Here is a 24,849-nt window from a genome sequence, read left to right as displayed (position 1 = left end):
CATGGCATCCAACCCCAGCGGGGCTGGATGTGAGAGGGAGAACCAAAGTGAACAGTGGGACGTCTCTCGAGACGCAAACAGATCCACTTCCATCGGTCCGAACCTCTCCCATATCGACTTCACCACATCCGGATGAAGTCTCCATTCCCCGGGCCTCAGCCCCTGCCTCGACAGGATGTCTGCTCCCCGATTCTGAACCCCTGGGATATACATTGCCCTTATTGACAATATCTTTCCCTGGGACCAAAGGATAATCTGATGCGCCAGTTTGCACAGAGGGCGCGATCTGAGTCCCCCCTGTCGGTTCAGATAGGCCACCACTGACGTATTGTCTGTCCGTATAAGGACGTGGCGACCCTCGATGTCTGGGAGGAAGCTCCTCAAAGCCTTGAATACCGCCATCATCTCCAGGCAATTTATATGCCAAGTGCGATGATGGTCCTGCCACAGACCCCTGGTAAAGCGGCCGTCCATGACCGCGCCCCAGCCCGTAAGGGAGGCGTCTGTCGAAACGGTTTCCCGGCGACATGACACCCCCAACACTGGCCCTTGGGATAGGAACCAAGGCTTCTTCCATATTTGCAGAGACTGAAGGCACTTGCGCGTTACTCTGATCATACGGAACGGATTTCCTTTGGGTGAGAACCCCTTGGTCTTCAACCACCACTGGAGGGGCCTCATGTGAAGGAGGCCCAGAGGAATAATGTTGGATGCCGCTGCCATGAGGCCCAGCATCCTTTGAAAGTGTTTCACAGTGACGGCCTGACCTAGCCTCACCCTGGACACCATCGCCAGAATTGACTCGATACGTGCGGGAGACATACGTGCCTGCATTGTAATCGAGTTCCACACGACTCCCAAAAAGGTCGTGCCCTGGGACGGTTCTAGCACACTCTTCTTCAAATTGAGTCTTAACCCCAATTTTTGAATATGGCCAAGAACGACATCTCGATGCCGAACTGCCATCTCCCGAGACTGGGCCAAAATAAGCCAGTCGTCGAGATAATTCAATACGCGAATCCCCTGAAGTCTCAGTGGAGCAAGGGCCACGTCCATACACTTGGTAAATGTGCGGGGAGAGAGTGCTAGGCCGAACGGAAGAACCCGATATTGGTATGCTTCGCCCCCGAAAGCGAACCTCAGGTACCTCCTGTGACAAGGAAGGATGGAGATGTGAAAATAGGCGTCTTTCAGATCTATCGTGACAAACCAGTCCTCGGATCTGATTTGACTCACGATTGTTGGAATGGTCAACATTCTGAATTTGAACCTTCTCAGAGACCGGTTCAACACCCTGAGATCCAAAATTGGCCTTAACCCCCCATCCTTCTTTGGAACTATAAAGTACCGGCTGTAAAACCCGGACTCCCTGTCTACCGGAAGAACACGTTCTATGGCTCCTTTCGACAGCAGAGTCTGTACTTCTTGTTCCAACACCTGAGCCTGCTCTGGGACCACCGCAGTGAGCACCACCCCAGAGAACTTGGGGGGGCGGTGCGCGAACTGCAGTCTGTACCCAACTCGTATTATCTGCAGGACCCATGGAGATATGTTGGGAAGATGATACCATCCCTCTACAAAATCTGCTAAGGGTACCAGCCTCTCGAGGCTGGCCTCTGGTGTCTTTTCGCTGGAAACTGATGCGGCCCGAAGCGCTGTTAACGGCGGACCTGCATCTTTTCCTAGAGGGCCCCGTTGTGAGAACAACCTCGGTTGTCTCACTGCGGAGGGGGCAGCCCTCTGAAGTCCTGCCTTGGCTAGGACCTCTTTTCCGAAGTCCTCTTAGCCTGAATGACGTCCCTCAGGTCGCCCCTCTGGCTGGAGGACTTCGGTTTTTGGGAGCGTTTCCTCTGTTGCCAAGACCCCGGAGGGGGGGCTCTAGAGGAAACGCTCTCCTTCTGCTCTGCCCTGTGGGAGGAGCTGGCTGATGGCTGGGGCTGATTGCTTTGCCCCCCCCTACTAGATTTGGCCTTCGCTTTCCGGGGGAGGTACTGCTGGAACGCCGCAGATTGTTTTCTCGACTCCTGAAACCTGTCGACAACCGAACTAACGGCGTCGCCGAACAGGCCAGAAGCCGAAAGCGGCGCATCCAGCAGGAAGGACCTATCCTTTTCTTTAATACCGGATAAGTTCAGCCACAGATGCCTCTCCGTGGCCACCATGGCCGCCATAGAGCGGCCAATAGCGCTGGCCGCTTCCCTAGTGGCCCGGAGAGACAAATCTGCGGCCTTCCTCAACTCCGCGACATCTTCAGGAGTAGGCCCCTCCCCCTCATCCAAATCTTTCAGGAGGTCGGCCTGGTATGCCTGCAAAATCGCCATTGAGTGCAGACACGAACCAGCCCGACCCGCCGCCATGTAAGCCCTGCCCACCAATGCAGATGTCTCTCTGCAGGGCTTACTAGGCAACACCGGGGTCTTTAGGGAAGACGCCGATTCGGGAGAGAGATAGCTCGCTAAAGCCTCCTCCACCTTCGGCATCTTCCCATATCCCATATCTCGAGCCCCCATAACATTGCTGTAATCTATTACATTGGGACTCGAAATACGGGACGAATGCGGTCTTTCCCACGTTCTCGAGATCTCTTTATGGAGATCAGGGAAAAACGGCAGACCCCGGCGGTGAGGCTGTGACCTGCGCTGCAGGTAACGCTCGTCCATTTTACTGGTGACTTGCGTTTCCTGCTCATGTTGTGGCCAGCTGATGTTTAGTCTGGCCACAGCGCGTGTCACAACCTCCACCAGCTCCTCATAACCCAGGCCGCGTGATGGCGTGCTGAGATCACGGTCGTCCGCATCGATGCTGAGCACGTCCCCTTCCTCAGAAGTAGACAGCTCAAGCACCGGGACCTGATCGCGGGTAGGAGAAACCGCAGCGCGGGCTCCCACACCACTCTCAGAGGCTGCGGGATCAGCCGATGGCGAGCGAGAAAATGCCTCAGCATTCTCACTCTCCTCCGCCAGATCCCGCTGCGAACCCCAGGATCTCAGTCGCCGCATCGCCTCGACATATGCGGGACCGGAACCCTGGGGAACGCGAGCCTGACCGTGCTCGTCAAAGCACGCCAGCCGGGAGCGCAGCACTCTAATAGGCAAAGCCTCACACATTTCACAAGCAGCCCCCTCGAGAGCTGCCCGTGCGTGCTGCACTCCCAAACAATACACACAGAGAGAGTGTGCGTCCCCACCCGTGATGAAACGAGGGCAGGGATGCACACACCTCTTGAATTGTTCACTGGCCATACTTTCTTTCAATAATAAGACAAACAACACCAAATAAGACAGACAGTTTCAACATAAAGCGCTTGCTGAAGAGCGAAAGCTAGTGTGTGTTGTGACAGCGTCACTTTTATACTTCCGGGTATGCCGTCACATGTTACGTCACGACGCAACACCAATCAGGATTGGATTAGTTTCATTCATACTTCAGAGGCGCACGCTTAGGGAGCGTCCCCAAAGAGTCGATTTTATCGACGCAGTGTTGAGTTCCCTCGATAGGGAACACTGATGTATTCTAAGCATGTTGAGAACCCTGGAATGTCCGCTTTTTGAACTGAAGTGTCAATGAAGCCATTCTTTAATAGGTAGGTAGACAATCTATGAGCAGTAATGCTGACAAAAATCTTACCTTCAACATTTAATAGTGTAATAGGACGAAACTGACAAATGCTTGTAGCATCTTTTTCATAACGACCCAACCTGCTCTTCGCCATGCTCTAGGTACAGCCTGTTTTTCCCATGCCACTCTTATCAATTTCCACAGAATTCGCAGAACTCCTGAAGCAATCTTGTACACACGGTAAGAAACTCCATTAGGCCCTGGAGATGATGAAGCCCTTGCCTTTCTCACAGCCTGCTCTACCTCTTTCCACTTAGGTGCACAGACCTCCATTTGGTATTCTGGTGGATTGAGAGGTGGGATGTCTGATGGAATTGATATAGGCTCATGCCTTTTTGCATCTGTATGCGTTTTCTCCAAATATCTCTCTAGTTTAAGTCTTGCCCTTGTAAAGCTCCAGTGGGCTTCTCTGTAAGGCTCAAGGTAAGATTGATCTGCTGTTCTTGCCCAAAGCCTGGCCACTCCCTGTTAAGTCATATTGTACCGAATTTTGGTTGTAGTTCCACCAGAGTTCCACTGGGGGCGATCGTCTGAGTTCAAAATAAATGGGAGTCTATGGGGCTAGACGGCTAAATTTGCCTATTTCGCCCGATTGCCGTTGAGAAATCTCAGATTTGACTGTAGGTTTTGCAAGTTCAACATGGGTTACAGGTCGAAAGTTGAGTTAAGCAATACTTATGTCCTTTCGATTTCTTACAGGTTGAGTTGTTGTTGCCCATAATACGCTAGCGTTCTGCTAATGGACGCTCGCTGATTGGTCAGTGAATGTTACGTAAAGACTTAGGAAGCAATAGCAAGTAAAAATGTTTATTTAACACTCGGTACACTGTCCACAGACAAGCAGAATGAGACTCCGTTCACAGTCCTGGGACTAACTGTAACTCCTTCCACGGTTGCAGACCAGCAGGGTAGTGATGCAGGGACTCGATGGTCAGATGGATAGTGCAGGTGAAGCGGGGGTGACGAACGACAGACAATCCAGAACATCCACGGGAACACAGACGGGAACAATGAAGGATACTGGAACGCAGGGGGATCTGACACCGGACATCACAAACAACGATCTGACAATGGAGATGAGAATTGGGTGAGATTAAATAGACCGGGGTGATAGACTGCAGCTGGTGGTGAGTGATGAATGAGTGAGCTCTGATGAGCGGCCACGCCCCTCTAATAATCACACACACACACAAAACAACAGAAACACGAGACCTGAAGAAGACATAGGATTTACCAACCGTGACAGTACCCCCTTCCCTAGGAACGCCTCCTGGCGTTCCCAGACTCCCTTACCTGTCGATTGTAATCATCAATAAGGGAGTGATCCAGGATGTCTCTAGCTGGGACCCAACTTCTCTCCTCCGGACCGTAACCTTCCCAGTCCACCAAGTACTGTACTCCGCGTCCCCTCCGTCTCGAGTCCAGAATACGATTAACCGAATATGTGGGTTCCCCATCTACGAGACGCGGCGGGGGGGGGAACCGGGACTGGCGGATTAATGCGAGCATAAAAGACGGGCTTAATTTTAGAAACATGAAAGACGGGATGGATTCTCCTGTACGCTGGAGAAAGATTCAGACGGACTGTCACCGGACTAATGATTTTGGTGACAGCAAACGGGCCAATGAATTTAGGTGCGAGTTTATTAGAAACGGAGCGGAGAGGAATATCCTTGGTAGAAAGCCACACTTTAGAACCGACGACGTATACGGGAGGCTTCCGCCGGTGGCGATCGGCTTTGGCCTTGGTGCGCACCCCCGCTTGGAGTAGAGTCTCACGGGCTCTAGTCCAAGTGCGGTGACACCTCTGGACAAAGGCGTGGGCGGAGGGGACCGCGACTTCGGATTCCAGACTGGGAAAAATAGGTGGCTGGTAACCTACACTACATTCAAATGGTGAGAGGCCCGTGGCTGACACTGGCAACGTATTGTGGGCGTACTCCACCATAGAAAGTCGCTGACTCCAAGAGGAAGGATTCTTGGACACCAAGCATCGCAGTGTTCGCTCCAAATCCTGGTTGGCCCGCTCAGTTTGACCATTGCTCTGGGGATGGAACCCAGAGGACAGACTGACCGTCGCCCCCAGAAGTTTACAAAACTCTTTCCAAAATTTGGATATAAATTGGGGTCCCCTGTCAGAGACCACGTCCGTCGGGAGGCCATGAATCCGAAAGACGTGGTCAATGACAGTCACCGCTGTCTCCTTGGCTGAGGGTAATTTGGGCAAGGGAATGAAATGGGCCGCCTTCGAGAACCGGTCCACCACGGTCAAAACTACCGTGTGACCCTGGGAGGGTGGGAGGGCGGTGATAAAATCTAGTGCGATATGGGACCAGGGTCTCGAAGGCACCGGCAGCGGTTGGAGTAACCCGTCCGGAGGTCGATTGGAAGTCTTACCCGTGGCACAAACTGAGCAAGCCAATACAAAACTGCGAACATCACGAGCCATGAGAGGCCACCAGAATCGTTGCTTGACTAAAAACATAGTGCGATTTACTCCCGGATGACAAGCCACATTGGAACAATGACCCCACTGAATAACGCTGGACCGTAAACTCTCCGGTACAAACAAACGGTTCGGTGGGCAACGAGTCGGAGGCGTTACCCCTTCTAAGGCCTTCTTGACCTTCGATTCGACCTCCCATGTGAGTGTAGAGATGAATAGATTCTCAGGTAAAATGCACTCGGGAGTGGACGGGCGATCGGAACGGTCAAAAATGCGCGATAAAGAATCGGGTTTGATGTTTTTGGAACCCGGGCGGTACGAGATAGTAAAGTCAAAACGTCCGAAAAAAAGAGCCCACCGAGCCTGCCTGGAATTGAGTCTTTTAGCCGTACGAATGTATTCCAAATTCTTGTGATCGGTCCAGACGATAAAAGGTACCCCCGACCCTTCTAACCAGTGGCGCCACTCCTCCAATGCTAACTTGACCGCCAACAACTCTCTGTTGCCAATGTCATAATTGCTTTCGGCAGGGGATAAACGATGGGAGAAAAACGCGCAAGGGTGCATCCTGTCGTCTGACGGAGAGCGCTGGGATAACACTGCACCTACCCCCACCTCTGACGCATCGACCTCCACCATGAACTGACGTGATGGATCAGGGGTTATCAGGATGGGGGCTGAAACAAAACAACCCTTCAGTTTGGCAAACGCAGCTTCTGCTGCGTCTGACCACCTGAACGTCGTTCTGGGGGAGGTCAAGGCGGTCAGAGGCGCGGCTAGTCGGCTGAAATTGCGAATAAAACGTCGGTAAAAATTGGCGAACCCCAGAAACCTCAGTAGGGCCTTACGGGAATCTGGGCTTGGCCAATCCACCACAGCCTTAACCTTGTCAGGATCCATGCGCACTCCCTCAACCGAGATGATGTGACCTAGGAAAGGAACAGACTGTGCATGAAACACGCATTTCTCCGCCTTGACAAAAAGCCCATTCTCCAGCAACCTCTGAAGCACTCGTCGAACGTGTTGCACATGTTCCTGGAGAGACGAAGAAAAAATCAATATGTCATCCAGGTAGACATATATGAACTGATCGACCATGTCTCGCAACACGTCATTGACAAGTGCCTGGAAGACCGCTGGGCTATTGGACAAGCCGAAAGGCATGACCAAATATTCAAAGTGCCCCCTAGGGGTGTTAAATGCGGTCTTCCATTCATCCCCCTCCCTAATGCGGACCAAATGATAAGCATTTCTTAAATCCAATTTCGTGAAGATAGATGCTCCTTGCAACCTCTCGAAGGCTGAAGACATCAACGGCAAAGGATAAGTATTCTTTACCGTGATGTTGTTCAGCCCCCGGTAATCAATACAAGGTCTCAACGATCCATCCTTCTTCCCCACAAAAAAGAACCCCGCCCCCGCTGGAGAAGAGGAAGGGCGGATGAACCCCGTTGCTAGAGAATCAGAAATGTATTTCTCCATGACCTCTCTCTCCGGAATCGAGAGTGAATATAGTTTGCCCTTAGGCGGAGACGTACCTGGCAATAACTCTATGGCACAGTCATAGGGACGATGCGGAGGGAGAGAATCAGCCCGAGACTTACTGAACACTTCCTTCAGATCCCGATACTCCGTGGGCACGTTTGATAAATCCACCGTCTTCTCCTGTAACACATGAACAGAAACAGACGGACAGGCAGAGACAAGACAGGACTTATGACAAAAACTGCTCCATTCACATATTGCGTTGAGTTGCCAGTCTATCTTGGGATTGTGACGGGTGAGCCATGGGTGACCAAGGACGATGGGGGCTAGCGGAGTGTCCAGGATGTAAAATGAAATGGTCTCTGAGTGATTGCCTGAAGTGGTGAGAATAATGTCTTCCGTAACCAGGGATATAGTGGGGAGTTTTAGACCATTGAGGGCGTGAACGGCGATCTGATGGGTGAGTGGTTTGAGGGGAACTTGGTGATTGCGTGCGAAATTGTGGTCCATGAAGTTACCTTCGGCTCCCGAGTCCAGAAGTGCATGACAATCGTGAAGGTGGTTGGACCATCGGAGTCTAACCGGAAGGAGAGTTGATGTCGATGAGGTCTTCTCGGCGGAGATCCCACCCGATAGTAGCCTCATACTTACTACCGGGCTGGGCCTTTTAACGGGCAGTTGTAGGCAAAGTGTCCCGCTCCTCCGCAGTATAGGCAGAGGCCCTGGGATCTCCGCCTCTCCCTCTCCTCCCGGGAAAGCCGGGCTCGACCTACCTGCATGGGCTCGGGATCGTGGATGTGACTGACCGCGTCCCCACCTCCGGCACGAGAGCCCTCGGATTCCGCCGAGGAGCGGCAGTTGTATCCTCTCCGCTCCACTCGCGACAATCTGGCGTCCACTCTCAGTGCCAATGCGATCAAATCGTTGAGCTTGGTTGGTAAGTCCATCGCGTAGATCTCTTTCTGGACGCGGTCAGCCAACCCATGCAGGAACATATCCCACTGCGCCTCCTCGTTCCATTTGCTCTCCGCCGCCAGGGTCCGAAACTCGATCGAGTAATCTGACACCGAACGATGTCCTTGGCGCAACTCGGCCAGCAATCTGGCCGCTTCTCTGCCTCCCAAGGCACGGTCGAAGACCCGTTTCATTTCGTCGGAGAGCTCTTGGAACGAGTTACAGCAGTTCTCCTTGTTCTCCCACACCGCCGTTCCCCATAGCGCCGCTCTCCCAGTCAGCAGTGTCAGCACATATGCCACTTTGGTTTTTTCCTCTTGAAAAGTTCTGGGCTGGAGAGAGAAGTGCATGGAGCATCTGGTAAGAAACGCACGACAAAAGTTCGGTTCACCTGAGTATGTCTCTGGAGTAGGCAAACGTGGTTCCGACTGGGAGGGGTCCGCTGGTGGAATTTGGGGAATCGGCGGTGGAACTGGCGCAGCGGGAGTACGTAGCTGTTGTACTTGCTGGGTGAGCCCGGACACCTGCGTCACTAACGCCTGCACCGCACGAGCAGTCTCGTTGATGTTCCTCTCCTGATTCTCCATCCTCCGTCTGCTGTTATTGACGAATTCCTCCAGCGTCTCGGAATTGCCACTCGCTGCTTCCATAGTTGGTCAGATCGTTCTGTTACGTAAAGACTTAGGAAGCAATAGCAAGTAAAAATGTTTATTTAACACTCGGTACACTGTCCACAGACAAGCAGAATGAGACTCCGTTCACAGTCCTGGGACTAACTGTAACTCCTTCCACGGTTGCAGACCAGCAGGGTAGTGACGCAGGGACTCGATGGTCAGATGGATAGTGCAGGTGAAGCGGGGGTGACGAACGACAGACAATCCAGAACATCCACGGGAACACAGACGGGAACAATGAAGGATACTGGAACGCAGGGGGATCTGACACCGGACATCACAAACAACGATCTGACAATGGAGATGAGAATTGGGTGAGATTAAATAGACCGGGGTGATAGACTGCAGCTGGTGGTGAGTGATGAATGAGTGAGCTCTGATGAGCGGCCACGCCCCTCTAATAATCACACACACACACAAAACAACAGAAACACGAGACCTGAAGAAGACATAGGATTTACCAACCGTGACAGTGAAGGCCTGATTACGACCAGAGACACCGCTTGATGACATTGTGGCATCCGAAGCGGGACCAATGTTAAAGGGAGAGTTCACTTTGAAATTAATTTTTGATATGTTTTAGCTTACCTCAAGGGCATCCAAGATGTAGGTGTCTTTGTTTCCACAGTATTTTCAATTTTGACATTTTTCGGTCAAACCGTTGTTGTCTATCAGTCATATAATGCAGGTATGGGGGTCCACGTCAAAGAGCATGCACAGAGAAGTCCAAATTAAACATGATTTAATGACTCGTAAATGTAAGTACACATTGATGGCCTAAGACACGAAACGAGCGGTTTGTGTGAGAAAACGAACAGTATTTATATCGTTTTTACCTGTTAACTGCCATGTCCAACTGATCTGAATCAGATGTCTAACTGAACCGAACTGAACCATGTCCAACGTTCCGCCGGAGGTGATCGCTTGCGTGTGTACGTCACTCATTGTTTACACAGAGATTTCGGAAGTTTTACCTTTCACTGTGAAGATCTAAACATATTTAGATATACAGGAAATCGCAATGGAAGACGATTTCGATACATCTAAATATGTTTAGAGAAAGGTAAAACATTAACTATTAAAACTACGTTTACATGAAGGATTGCCATAAAGCAGGTCCCTGGTCATACGATGTGTATGACGTAATTGACATTTTAAAAGACATTAAAATAAGCAAATAATTGACTCTAAAAAATCTAACACCCAATAATGTGTATTTTGCATCTCCTTTCGAATACAACATTCAAATTACTAGACAAAAAAAAAATATCCTCAGAAAAGAACATTTTTAGCTCCATAGACCTCTATTCATTCTGCACTCGTCCTGTGAGCGCCCTCATTTGGACCCAGAGTGGAACTGCAACTATTTCAGAACCCGGAAGTTTAAGGTGAGTGGGAGTTCTCCCCATTCCCGGCTGTTTTGTCTGTATTTTTTTTACAGACTATGGTCTTGCCTCAGGCAGGCAGCGTCCTCAGTTTCCAATGGACTGCTATCGAGTGACTCTATTCATTGCCCTTGTCCTGTCCCGGGCAAACCATGTGGCCTCTCAGCAGTACTACACCGCACATCTGCCCAGTGTCCAGGCGCTTTCCTTTCTCCATTATCATTTAGTCAGATTTATTTAAGAAGCAATACTATCAGAGGGGATTATGTAGGCCTACACCCCCTAAAAGGTCTTCTTCCTTTCCTGTCTCTCCTCAAGCCGTTGTCTTCACTGCCATTTTCTGTACAGTAACAATATAATCCAGAGCCCACTCTTATGTAACTTCAGCGAAGTGCAGACATTAATAATCCCACACGGCCTGTGGCACGCGGGCTCTGTGACATCACTGACAACGGAGTAAAGAACTGTGGGTAAACACGTTTAAGAGCAGGACATGATGGAGCGGTTTGCTGGAGTTCACAGAGATGTGTAGATTATTCATAGATTATGGGCCATGGTATGTACAGATGTGTGGATTAAGACCTAATTGATTTGTAGATTACAGCATGTGGATTGAGTGTCATGCAGTAGGCTACAGTAAATCTTAGGAGATGATTTTAAATGTATTTGTATCGTATTTAGGTTTTATGTTTTCATGTATTATTGCTTATAGGTTATTAGAGATTATTGGATTAATAGGGAATGGGACTGTAAAATATTATCTATGCATATGTGTTTATAAGAATGATTTATGTTGTGCATGCTGGGGAGATTAATGTCCATGCTAATGTGATATGGCTCAGTGTGTGTGTGTGTGTGTGTGTGTGTGTGTGTGTTTGACTGCACCAGGGGTCTGTGCATGATCTCAGATGTCTGGGGGGGATTTGAATGCATTATGTAAAAAGTGTCTGTCTGTGTATGTGTGCACATTTTTGCTTGTGTTTGTGTATGGGTAGGGGAGTGTACCATTTTGTTTCTCCGTGTGTTTTACTGCTATATGTCATATTTATTCTGCCATTCAAATGTTTGGGGTTGGTAAGATTTCTTAATGTGTTTTTATTTTTAAAGCAGCAATTTATGCTCACCAAGGTTGAATTATTTTGTTAAAAATACAGTAAAATTACTATAAACAAAAAATATTCATGTGATGTCAAAGCTGAATTTTCCGCATTATTAATTCGGCCTTCAGCGTCACATGATCCTTCAGAAATTATTCTAATATACTGATTTGGTGCTCAATAAACATTTTTTTTTTCCATTATTATCATCAATGTTGAAAACAGTTATGCTTCTTAATATTTTTGTAAAAACCATGATAAAAAAAGCTTTATTTGAAAGAAAAGTAGGCCTATAGAAAGTTAATAGCATGTTCAAGATAATTTATTCGAAATATATTTTTGTAACATTATATCTTTACTGAAATTTTGGAAAGTGTAAATTAAAGTAGCCTATAAATTAGTTTTTCAAAAAACAAAACAAAAAAATGTACTGACCCCAAACCTTTGAGCCTTTGAGTAGTGTATCTACATAGAAATGTCAAGCTCAAAGAATGCTTTAGTTACATTTTAAATTAGTTCAATTAGTTAATGTCTTTGGTGTTTTAATGGACTTATTCATTACTTATTCAAAATAGCCCAATTGTTCCCTGTCCCATTCCACCCCTCTCTTTAATTTAAAATATAGGAAACATACAAATGGTAAGTAGATTTAGAACAAAATCTTAAATTAAATGATAAACAGCTTTGGTGAGAAACAACAGCAGTTAATGACAATATTCATGCAGCCGCGCCACTAGGTGTCAGAAAAGAGTCCAAAGACAGCTGGAATAAAGAAGAAATAAGTGCACCATGTGCTTGAATGTCAAGTTAAAATAAATAAACAAGAAAATGTAGAGCTACTATTAGGCACTAGTTCTGTTATTTAGCGTCAATTGACATCACATTATAACCAGATGTAGAATTTTAATTGTCCCAAAATTGTTTGTTTTATTTGTTTATTTTTCTATTGGTTATTTTAATAAATACTATTGTTTTGTCTTTTTTGTAAATCCTATATATTTGAAACTAAGACTAAGAAACTAAGATTTAATACTTAGGCCTACTCTCACACTAGGGGGTTAGTGATCATGAATAATAGTAATATTACCCCTGTTCAACATTTTCTAGTCTACTTAGCTAAACTGATGGTGTTATGATTCACCCTGGCCTGTGGATGTTTATGTGTATCTGTCCTGTAGGAGATGATGGGGGTTGAAAGGCAGTGTGAGGTGGAGATACTAAAACAGCCCCAAAAAGAGTCACAGTGTGTCCGAAAACAGCTGTCAGTCAACTCTAACAGAACCAATGGACCAGGCAGGACCAAGAATAAGGTAAGTCTTTGGGGTTAATCAAAAAATACACCACAACATTATCATTAATTGTTTTTAGATGTTGTATGGACTTGATTGCAAGATGTGTGTGTATATTAATCATAATGCGAGTACTTAAGTGAAAGGTTAGCTTTTTGAATTTTTTGAAAGAAAGATCGAAAGGATAAACAATGCACATTTATTTTCAAAGCCTTATTTGAGCGCCAATAATTCTGACCTGGACTGGACTGTGTGTGTTTGTGTGTGTGTATATATATTTGAGATTAGCTTGGTTTAGATTTTAGAATTGAAACGAAGGATGCATGAATCTGCTTGTAATGTCATAGTTTTGGTTCAGAGCTGTGACCTAGGCATTATTGGATTAGTCTGTGGCCTGATCATGGTTTGGTTTTCTGAGGACTTGGCCTACTCCCTCTTCAACCTTTTTCCACCCCTCCTTTCCTTTGCACCCTCCATCTGTTCTTTTACCCCCCTCCCAAAAAAAAAAAAAAAAATCACGGACTACTTTCTGAAGTCACTTGATGATAGGCGTGCACGATGACCTGTTGTAATGGGAAAACATTTAAGAGCACCTGTGGCATTTCTTTGAGTAACAGATCAACATTCATCATTTGACCTTATCATTTAGAGCTTAGTGAAAGATCAAATTCTACATTTGGGCTTTTTTGGGAAAGTAGCCATTCAGTCGGCTCCAGTCTCTTATTTATCAGAGGTGAAATCGATCCTTCACTTTAAACCTACAGTGCTTATGAACAGACACGTTTTCTGCTTCAGATCTGAAGAGGATGGAAATTGCTCACTTATACTCAGGGCAAATAACGTTTACTTGGCTGGAGTGTTTTAGAGATGTTAATGAGTCCTGCGATGTACTCTGGGTCTAGATGTGCCTTTTAGAGATGGGAATCAGTGCAGGTTTATATGGAGTGTTGCCATATTTGGCTGTGGTTATGCAATGCTAGATGTCCCATGAGACAGCAGAGCGCTCTTTTGGGAGAGACTGAGGAAGACCGAGTAGAATGACTGCCCCCACGTAATAATTGTTACGGTTGCCAGGCAGCAGTTTAATGAGTATCCAAACAAGTCAAGCTTGTTTTTCCATCTAGTTTGTAATTTTATTTCCATGTAAATTTCTTTCTTAAATCTCATCTTCTTTGCTGGACACGGTACTGTATTCATGCACCGTATTCATTTGTTTCTGTTTATAGGCATTTTAGTAATTGTGCAATACCTGTGAGAGGGACAGAGGGCAGTCTTGTCCTATTGTTTCATTGCTGCGTCCGGGGAAACCCTGAACCATCCAAATAATCCTCCTTAATACCCTGCTGCTCCTGCATCCCTGATCTCTGATTGGCCGCTGCTGCTGGGAACGGTCCTGCCACTGCACAGTGAGAGATAAACGATTGGCCAGACTCACTGACTGGCGGAAAGAGTAAGCGAGCACGCATGAGAACAGGAGAGAGAGGGTTTACAGGGTTTCTCACAAGGGATCCTCATTAACAAATCCGTCTTCTGCAGTCAAATCACAGATATGTGTTAAAGCTCTTAATGTTCTGTAATACGCAGACATAAGCTGAGTATGTACTGAATTCTAGACCTTTGATGAAGCATGTTCCTTATATGCAGGTGTGTAGTATAAAAATACATTTCCGGGCATAATACATCCGCCATGTTGGAATTGTCACCTGACCCGGATGTTCTTTGACCCATGGCCACATGGAATAGTAAAGTGTCCACTTGTTGCTCACAAAATTTTTGCTGAATAAGACACCCTTCTAATCATACTGATTTTTGAATACTTCTATAGTATTGTGTTTAATTTATATGTGTAAGAATATTCTAACATGTATATCAGAATTTTGTCATTATGTAAGTGTCACATAAAGACATTAACCTGATTTCCGTAATTAGATCCAATATTCCAGTTTCTAGAAATCTGAATCAGACCATTTGCATATGCCTATTATTAATCTGAATTTAGGGGAGTGTCAAAAAATATTTGTAATATCCATTGTAACTCAACATTAATCTGCATATGTCTCAACAAAGGTAATTCTGGGTCTGAGCAAGGATGAGGTATGTTAAAGCCCCATAGTGGCAGATCTTAAGAAAATGAATGAAAATCTTACTGAAAAATAAAAAAAAAAATTAGGTGGGGAACTGGGGACTTTGTTCAATCCATCAGTTGTTGATTGGATGGAGGAGGATCTGAATGTGAGCTTCCAGTCAATTGTAAGAAAGGGGCGGGGTTTAAGGGGACTAAATGTTAGGAGAATTCTGGCATACTTCACCAGCTAGAAGTCTGTTGTTTTCACTGGAAGAGGTTGAGTTATGACATTAAAATTAAACAGTAAAAAATGGTTAAAAATAAATCAAACATATACATGGACGAATTGTTCACAGTAAGATTAATAATTATTTTAAAAATGATTTCATCCTTGAATTTTCATCCTTAAAATGCCATGTAGACGTGAAGGACATAAATGAGAATTGAGGTGTATGAATTAATCTAATGTATTTAGGACTATTCTGATAGCTGTGTGTCTTGGTCTAAGGTTTACTACAATATTGACCTTAAAATGATAAAATAATGTTTATGTAGCCTAAATGTAGGCAGAGATGGGGGAAGGGAGTGTGTAAGAGAGAACTCAAAAACACCTTATTTGACCTTGTCAGCTCCAGTGGACCTCCAGGGCGGATGGGTGATGCTCACCTGGAAGAAAATGCAGATGCAAAACATTTGGCATGAGAGATGGGTATTTACAATAGAGATATCATAGTGAACCAACAACGCACGACTGCTCTGCTGTAAGCTGCACTGGCTCTGCACTTGTGCGTGCTTCTGTGAGTGCGTGTGTTAAAGAGAGATGGAATAGGCCAGTGGTGTTCACATATCTTCTGATCCAGCACACATGTAGAGCGCTTACAGCGCGCGCTAAATGCAGAGTGTATTCGTGTGCTGCGCTCTTCCAGCAGTGTGTGAGTGCGCGCGCGTGCGGTCTCCTCTGTACCGCCCGCTCGAGTGCTTTTCCCTTCCCGACGGTCGCTAATGAGCCGTTTTAAGCCCGGATAGCACGGACAGCGGACCGGAGCCGTCAGCTGCCCCTTAATATGACACAGTTGGACGCGGCTGTCTTTACGGGAATCATCTTTTAACGGGAGAGCGGCGAAAGAGGTAGAGTCGCTGTCCATCGCTTGTTTTCGTGCACGCGCTCAGCTGATTTGAGAGCGTGTTGTGTTGATAGGTGAGGTATTGGATGGTTTGGTCAGACATGTCTTTAAATTTGTTACAATTTGGTTGTTTAGTCGGTTAGATGTTAACGTTGCTGCATTGGATGTACATTTTTATGATGGCTCGTGCTCGTGTGGTTGTCTGCACTATAACCCTATGTATAAAGACGGTAGTCCGCATGCTGTATTAAATGTGCTGAAAACATTATTCAGGATTTATCTGCCAGTGAAACACATGTCTGTGTGGGGTAGGTTTGTCCAATGCCATTTTAGATTGCTGCACTGCTGAATATCTCACAGTAGCCTGGTACTATTAAAGAGATAGCCCGTCACTTCTGAGCTCTTCAAACTCACTCTAGATTTCTCTGTCATAATCAGATACAGTTATTTATTTTAGTAACAATTAAACGTGCTTTTCATTTTTAAACAACCTAAAAGTGATATGTTACGCTTGGGCTAGTTGTCACAGGGGTTATGTCTCATCCAAAAGTCCAATTACACAATTGTGTTTTCTCTTTGAATGTTTTCTTTTTAAATTATAAATATATAAATATTTATTTAATTTATTAATTAGAATTAGGGCTGTCAAATGATTAATCGCGATTAATCGCATCCAAAATAAAAGTTTGTGTTTACATATTAATATGTGGGTGCACTGTGTATAATTATTTTATATATATATATATATATATAAATACACACACACATGCTTGTATATATTTAAGAAATATTTTCATGTATATTCTGTATATAGATTTATAATTTATATTATATATAAATATAAATATTTTTTTCTTAAATATACATGCATGTGTGTGTATTTATATATACATACAAAATAATTATATACAGTTTACCCACATATATTATGTAAACACAAACTTTTATTTTGGATGCGATTAATCGTGATTAATCGTTTGACAGCCCTAATTAGAATACATGAGCGTTTTACTAACCAATATCAAAAAAGTACAGATGTGATATTATTAGTCACCATGATTCAAAATTGATAATTCTTATTTTTTCTGTAACATTTATTAGAAATAATTTATCTGTGCACATCTTTATTATTATTGTTTATTTATTTATTTATTTATTTATATGACGTAATCTTTAAAAATCAAAATAACCTCCCCTCCTTCTTGCAGCGACTTCTCTTCTCTGATGACGTGTTTACTGACGAAAGGGCGGGACATCCTGTCAATCACATGACATCACTGCAATAGCAAACAACATTGATCCAATCAATTCCCGAAGGACTAAAAAAGTCCCGCCCTACATATTTTCTTGTTGCTTTTTGCTTGGATATTTGTCACAATAGGGAAGAAAAGACTATTGCTACTTCCATTTCATGCTGACTCTTTAATATAGTTAGCGTTACCATGATAATTATGAAAGCACCATAATCATGCAGCATGATACTGTATGAGTACTTTTTTTGTAAATGGATTTAAATTTTAGCGTCATATCAGTTGATATCTGTTTTGGCAACGAATTTGTGTCTAGGGGAAAGGAGCATGACACATTTCATGCACAATTCACATGAATTAATTTCAATCAGCAGTCAGTTAAATAGTAATGATTTTTTCGATTAATTCCAGTTGCTTTATATCAAATGCATTTCGTACAACCGCCAAAAAAAAAAAAAAAAAAATGTCATTTCAAACACATGCAATCACCCATGTGCTTTTAAATGATCAATACAGTCAATATAATAACATGGTGTAACTCCGGTGTAATATATTTTCCTGTAGGTTGATTTATGTCATAATATGAGGAAGGTATAGATTAAAATAAGAATATACTGCTTTAATAAAAATATTATACAGATGTTATTGTTTTGTGGACTTTAACTCCATAATAAAGTAAATGCTATTAAGCAGTTTTTTTTTCTGTACTAATTGAGATACAGTAAATTAATTCCAAGAACAATTATGCAATGTGATTTTTGCACAATTATGCATTCTCAGTAAGTTTTCACATCTTGGATCTTGGAATTTGTAACCTTTTAGCAGTAGTATTTAGGTGAAGCTGCTATGGAATGCATATCATCATACGACACCTATACTGATACATATGCTGAGTGTGATGCTTTTTCATTTTTCATTTTAAAATCCAGTGTTTATGATTTGGATTGTACTAGAAAGATGAATATGTTGTTGTGCTGTTGTAAAGCACTTTACACCAACAGCCTAAATTTCGTGAAATGTGTTCTCTCAGAGCTCATATAATATTAAAAAGAATATAACACCCTTCACATACAACTTCAGCCTCAAACATCCCAGTGTTCTCTCTCTCTGTCTACAAACCCACTTGTTTTCTTTTGTTTCAGTCATGTCATCAGTAAAATTTTGATTTGAGCATTGCAGGTGAATTATGTGATTTTGTGTGCCACTGATGCACATTTCAAACAGCAATTTAATTGTCTTTCTGAGGTTTAGCTGGTTTTACTTGAAGATACCATAACTACACACTCTCTATGTCTCTTTAACAATTATGTTTGAACTATTGCAAATATTTAATTACCATTTAATTACCATTATAGCATATGTTTTACTAATGCCCAACTTTGTTTTGGAGGGCCCTTAAAAGTGCCAAATGGACTCAAATGTATTCTTGTCTGTTGTCTTTTATGTCACAGCCCAGAACTTGAAGAGTTTGGGACTGTGCATGTTCTCATCGGCCAATCAGCTTACAGTAGCATTCTTTAGGTATTATAAAGTGTAACAGTCCTGTTTCAAAAGTAAAAATCCCATTTATTTTGTCAATTGAGAATTGATTTTAACAATAACTTATAAACCTTTAAAGACAGACCTACTTTTAGCTACTGTATGAGGTTATTAACTATGGTATATGTTTTTGTCAAAGCCATCAGCCCACACTGTTTCAACTTATTTTTAGATAATTGTGTTTAACAGCATAATTCCTAGTGAAAAAACTACATTACCCATAATTCTGTAAAGAACTCACTACAAACAAACTGCTACACCCTCAAACATTCAAGTATTTGTATGTATTCAGATTTTGCAATGAACTTAAAATATATTGATTCTGTATATTTGAAATCAGCGTGTTTAAATCAGTAGTTTTATATATTCGTCCATAATTTCTAATCCGATTGTCTTTTTTAGCCAATTTATACTTTTTTGCTTCAAATCAATCAGTTTGTAATGTTGTGATTCACCTCATATCTGCCTGTTTTGGTTCATGACTTATTACACAGCCCCACCATGTTTTAATTCATGGCCATGTGTTAATTAAGATGTATGTAACTTTTGGCCTTCTAGCGATTAAAAAACAAAACTGCATGCATTTTGCAGAAGAAGGTTTTTGGTTGTGCTTTGGCTCTGCGTGACTGTGCGGATGAATATGGTTATCCTTGTGCTCATAAAACATTCACTACTAGGCTCAAGAGATATAACCAGTTTAGGTGGAAAGGATCTCAAGCTGACTAGCTGAAAATGTTACTGTAGCTTTACCCACTAATAGACACAATACTTCCTTGAAAATAAATTCCTGCACAGCTACAACAACCATAATCTGTTCAATAAAATACATTCCTCACCTTTTGAGAAATAAAAACACCATCACTTTTATAACATTTCAAATCCATCAGTTCTTGCCGTCTGTAAAGTCAAGCCATTCTTGATTATCATTTTATTACGAGCTTTGCCGAGTTCTATTTTTGTTCTGTGTAAAAAAAAAAAAAAATGTTTTAACGTGCTCCACGTCAACCTTTCTTACTTGTTTTGACAACTAAACTATACCACTCATACATGCGTCAAAGTAGCCAGAGCAACGTATTTACGAGTATGTCGAGATATGCATGGACGAGTGACAAATGTACAAAATTTTGCGCAAAAGTATCCCTCTCTATCTAAAATATAAACTCTTCTAACGATCTTACCATAGGGAATCAGGGTAAGACAAAAGCACGATTTGGATGAAGGATTGATGGTGTAATGACTCATTATTAAAATTGTGTTCATATGTAATTCTGAACAAAAAAAAGTTACCATCAATTAATATTTGTTAATTGAATTCCCTTCCTTTAATTTAGTTAAATCATGGCCTCAGTATCTTGTTTTCTTGAAAATAAAAATACAAATCACTCTATTTTTATTTTATTTTATGTTATTAATCTTATTGTAAACAATTTGTCCAGGTAAATTGATAAAAAAAAAATTATTATTATTTGTTATAAGTTTTGTTTACTTAAAATGTCCAGTGAAAACGACAGACTTGTCTCTGGTCATGTATGCCAGACGTCTCCAATCATTGCTTAAACCCCGCCCCTTTCTTACAATTGACTGGAAGCTCACATTTAGATCCTCCTCCGCAGCTTATAACTCCTTAATTAAAGCTACACTGTGTGATTTTTACCTCCATCTAGCGGTGAAAAGGTATATGACCATCCAGTGAATATTAGTTTCTGTTCCTCTGCGATTTCGTTTTAACTCGTACGGTGGCCAATGTAGTCCAAGATTAACTTGGCTTCCAGTTCGACCTCGTCCATGAGTGTTAACTCAAACGTAAACGCAAAAGGCGAAGCTTGAATTAACGGGTATGTCCCTCTTTGGCTAATGTACTTTCAAGATGGAGGGCCAACATGGCGACCGACATTAGAGCCCCTTATATGTATTTTCAATGGCATATTATACACTCACGAGAATACTTTATTACTTGAACGAAGTAAATATACATTAATGAGCTTTTGAAAGAACTAAGTGTTTTTAGCTAATAAACTAAAAGAGTTACACAGTGTAGCTTTAAGGACATTTTATGTCCCTATGGGAAAAATGTATGGGAAAAGTACTTCTGCAACCTCTTAAAAAGTATGTGGGCACTTTTGCACTCTATTATAGACCTTTTTGGTCCTTTTACTAGTAGTTAATGAATGAAGGAGGCAGGATGACTGTCCTGATGCTTCAAATGTTTTTTTTCTTTTTTTTTTTCTGAATCTATCACAGTTTATTCATGGTTCATGAGGCAGAAGGTGTGTAAGGAAAAATCTGATTAATTACAACAATAGCAGAACAAGAGCCTTGTACAAGTGTACAGAACCTTAAACCTCAACACAAAGAACCATTTCAGCATAGAAAGGCTTCGTTAAGTAGATATGATTTTAAATTGAACTAATAATATCATTAAAGACCCTTCATTTTGAGACTGTGCTGTAATATCTGGATTCTGGTGATGCTTAGTGCCCTGCTGGCAGTACAGGGCACGTGTCTTTCTCTCGCTCTTTTTCTCTCACTGCCTCATTCCCTCCATCCGTGCCTTACTTATATGAACAGCGGCAGTCATGTCCAGATTACATAACTTGCTTCCCCCTCCCTTGTTTGTGTGGTCCAGTAGAAGGAAATGCTATGTGTGGATCTCATTATAGTGTTATTTGCCAGGGGTTAAAGTGCATTGTGATCATACATGTCCTTTCTGGAACTCTATGCCCATCATATGAATCTCATCAGGCAGGTGCTCGTCACTATTTATCTATCGTTCTTTCGTTTTGCCTGAAATGCTGTGTTTTTGGGATTATATTAGATTATTCTACAGCGAAGAGGATTTAGATTTACTAGTGTCCACTCTGTATGTGTGCTGAGCTGTGATCTTTGTGACAGACAGCAGTCAGTTTGCAGCTGCTGGGAAAATGGACATGCTTTTGAATTATGAAGTATGTGTGTGCATGTGAGAGGAGGACAAGTTAAAAGGAAGAAAAATGGAGAGCCAGAGAGGAAGAGAAAGAAGGTTGAGCGAAGGATAGAGCGTTAACACCAAGAGAAGGCAGATGCTAGTCAGTGGCTGGGGTTTGCATGCAAATGAATTTGGAATAGAATAGAGGGGGCTGTATTTATGTGCACGGACAGATGTTTTAGTGTGTAGGTGTGTTTGTGTGTTCACGCTTAAAGGAATGGTTTACCCTAAAATGAAACGAAAATGAAACTTCATGACATGTTGTTCCAGACATCTGTGGTTTCCTTTCTTGTGGAACACAAAAAGAGACATTTTGAATAATGTGCTAGTCACTCTTTTTAGTTCAGCTACAATGGATGAGGATGTTTTTATTGTTCATCGGCTGGAAAAAAAAATATTAGTTATAGTTAGTGTATAGTTGTTTTTTCCCCTATTCTCAATTTAGAATGATTATTAAAGGCAAAGGCTATTTGCACTAAGTGAAAATAGCAGTATTTTCTTGTGTTTCTTGAGTGTTGTTAGATGCTATTTTATATTTAGTGCAAATAGTGGCACATACTATATGTATACTGTATATGTATATTATATATTGTATAAACATATACTGTATATATATATATATATATATATATATATAAATGCGTCTCTGAGCTGATATATGAAAGATTCGATCTTGGGTCGGTCGCCACATGCCACTGCTCCTGTCATCCGATTGGTTTCTTTTGTAATTTAGCGTAGCTCAACCAGACATTGGTGGGCGGAGTTTATGTCAGTAGCCTCTGCCAACAAGGTGGCTATTTTGCACTTGGTGTAAATACATACTCTGGGGTGCGTTTCCCGTACAACGACGTAGTTCACTGTTTCACTACCATAGTACGATGCATCGTTGGAAAAATCAACTAGCTAGTCACGACTGTTTCCCAAAACCCACTGTCGCAAAGTATCGTTCAACCACGTTGGTTTCGCACGTGGTGGAGTAATAACTACTTTTAATGAAACTGTTTGAGATCCAATTAACACTAGATTTGTTTTATATAAATTACAGACATGTCATCTGAGGACTATTTCTAATTGTTCTCAGTTGTTCTGCTTTATTACCAGACTCAATATTTGGCTCGTTCTTACATAGTGGAGCACGTTCGCACATGTATGCACACTCTTCAAACTTCAAATCTTTTGAAAAACTAAAAGACGTAAATTACATTTGTATGTATTCTAAATAAAGGGCACCGGTTGTACTGAATGTCAGCTTGCTTATTTTGCTCAAGATAAGGAGTTATTACCTCCAAATGTCATCCAATATTGAAACGATGCCTCTAACCACAGGTCGAGAGCTGTTGTTCAAACCACCCAACTTTGCGATGCTGTTTGCGAATGTCCGTTAGAACGATGGTTTCGGGAAACACCGACTCGTTAAACTATGCAGATAACGGCGGAACTTGCGACCATAGTTGGCTAACGATGCTTTCGGGAAACGCACCCCTGATTATTAAAGCGTTAGCGTTAGCGTTAGCATTAGCGTTATCGACCTTGTTGTGACCAAGCCTTAGGACTTTTTAAATCGTTATGAAATGGAAATTTCAACTGATCTTTTCCTCATTATTGTGACGTACACTGCTTTCTCCCAGATGTGTTTCTTTTAAACACTGTCATTTAGCTCTTTCTTCCCAAGGGCTTCCATAATGAGTTTATGCACCATATTCGTCTTGCGTGCTTGTGGGAACACTCTAAGTGTCCAAGGAGCTCATATCACGTACAGTAACACTCCACAATGAAACCTGATGTTCATGATAGTGTAATAAATCGAGCCCTGACCTCGCTGTAATTTCCAGCTGTTTAATTGGCTTTAATTGAGACAAATAAAACACACCAGCTCAGGCCTGCGTTACTAAGAGATAACCTTGACTTTCTATTTAGCCCTGCTGTCTCACAGTCCTGGGAATTCAGCCCAGCCATTCAGCTTGCTTCATATCTGACGGTGGAATAGCCGGTCTTCGCTTCCAACATCACCAATCTGGACTGTCATCAATCCAAGCAGATATAAAAAAAGAGAGATTATATCCAGGTTCTTCTCTGAGAGCCACGATTCGCTTCTGATTTTTAATTATATATACACAACACAGAGGCAGTGATGTTCTACAGAGGTCTTCAACAGATCTGCACTGCTCAAATTATTCATCGGGTATTAACTCTCATTTTTTGTGACAAAATGAAAATTCAAGGGCAAGGCTAACGATACTTATTAATATTTTACAATGATTATTTTAATTTCTTTGATCGTGTACTACTAATCTTTATTGTATGAATGCTATTAAAGAATAGGCTTAAATTCAAGACTCAATCTCATACAATATAAATTGTAAGTTGTAATATAATAAATATAGAATAACATGAATATTTATATTTTACTTTTTTTGTATTTTATTTGGATTAAACATCCCATCTATTTGGATTACACAGTCTTAACATAAACTAAATTACTTAATGAAATGTATATTTGTCCATCTCTGTTCTGTTTCCATGTCCACTGATGTATGTTGTAGATTTGAAAGGTGCAATGTGTAAAATATTTGAGTACCTATTAAAAGAAATGCAGTATGACATCCATAACTATGTTTTCAGTGGTGTATAAAGAAATTACTTAGGCCTTGTCCACACGGACACAGTTATGTTTTTAACCGTGAAATTTCTTATGCGGTTCAGCCGTTCGTCCACACGGAAACGCAGTATCAGGTAACTGAAACTGAACAATTTTGAAAATGTAACAATTTTTGAGTATTCTCTGAAATGCCGGTTGCAGTTTGGTCATGTAGTCAGTAAAACCAGAGTTTTTGCACCACTGGCGGCTTCTGATTGGCTAACGTGGCTTTATGGTTAGGGTTATATCGCCACCTGCTGGTGTTGAATGTTCTTGACAGCGTGTTTTTGCATTGACAGAGGTTTTTTTTTTAAATGCAG

At 42.7% G+C, this 24,849-nt stretch overlaps 1 protein-coding gene across 28 annotated transcripts in view; it reads left to right on the top strand.

Annotated features, from left to right (window-relative positions):
* The window catches only part of rimbp2b (RIMS binding protein 2b), a 175,281-nt gene that overhangs the window by 5,774 nt on the left and 144,658 nt on the right, over positions 1 to 24,849 (top strand). For all 28 annotated transcript variants that reach the window (XR_005623988.2, XR_005623957.2, XR_016146490.1 and 25 more), the window contains exon 2: positions 12,838 to 12,969. Coding sequence is in view for 25 of the 28 variants with exons in the window: in XM_089119509.1 (XP_088975635.1) it covers positions 12,841 to 12,969 (129 nt within the window). In the remaining 3 variants the exon portion in view is untranslated. The remainder of the gene's footprint in view (positions 1 to 12,837; positions 12,970 to 24,849) is intronic.

This window comes from Pimephales promelas, chromosome 14, assembly GCF_988280905.1.
Source record: "Pimephales promelas chromosome 14, fPimPro1.hap1.1, whole genome shotgun sequence".
Taxonomy (NCBI): Eukaryota; Metazoa; Chordata; class Actinopteri; order Cypriniformes; family Leuciscidae; genus Pimephales; species Pimephales promelas.
Note: the sequence above shows the minus strand (reverse complement) of the source record. Positions and strands in the feature narration are given on the sequence as shown.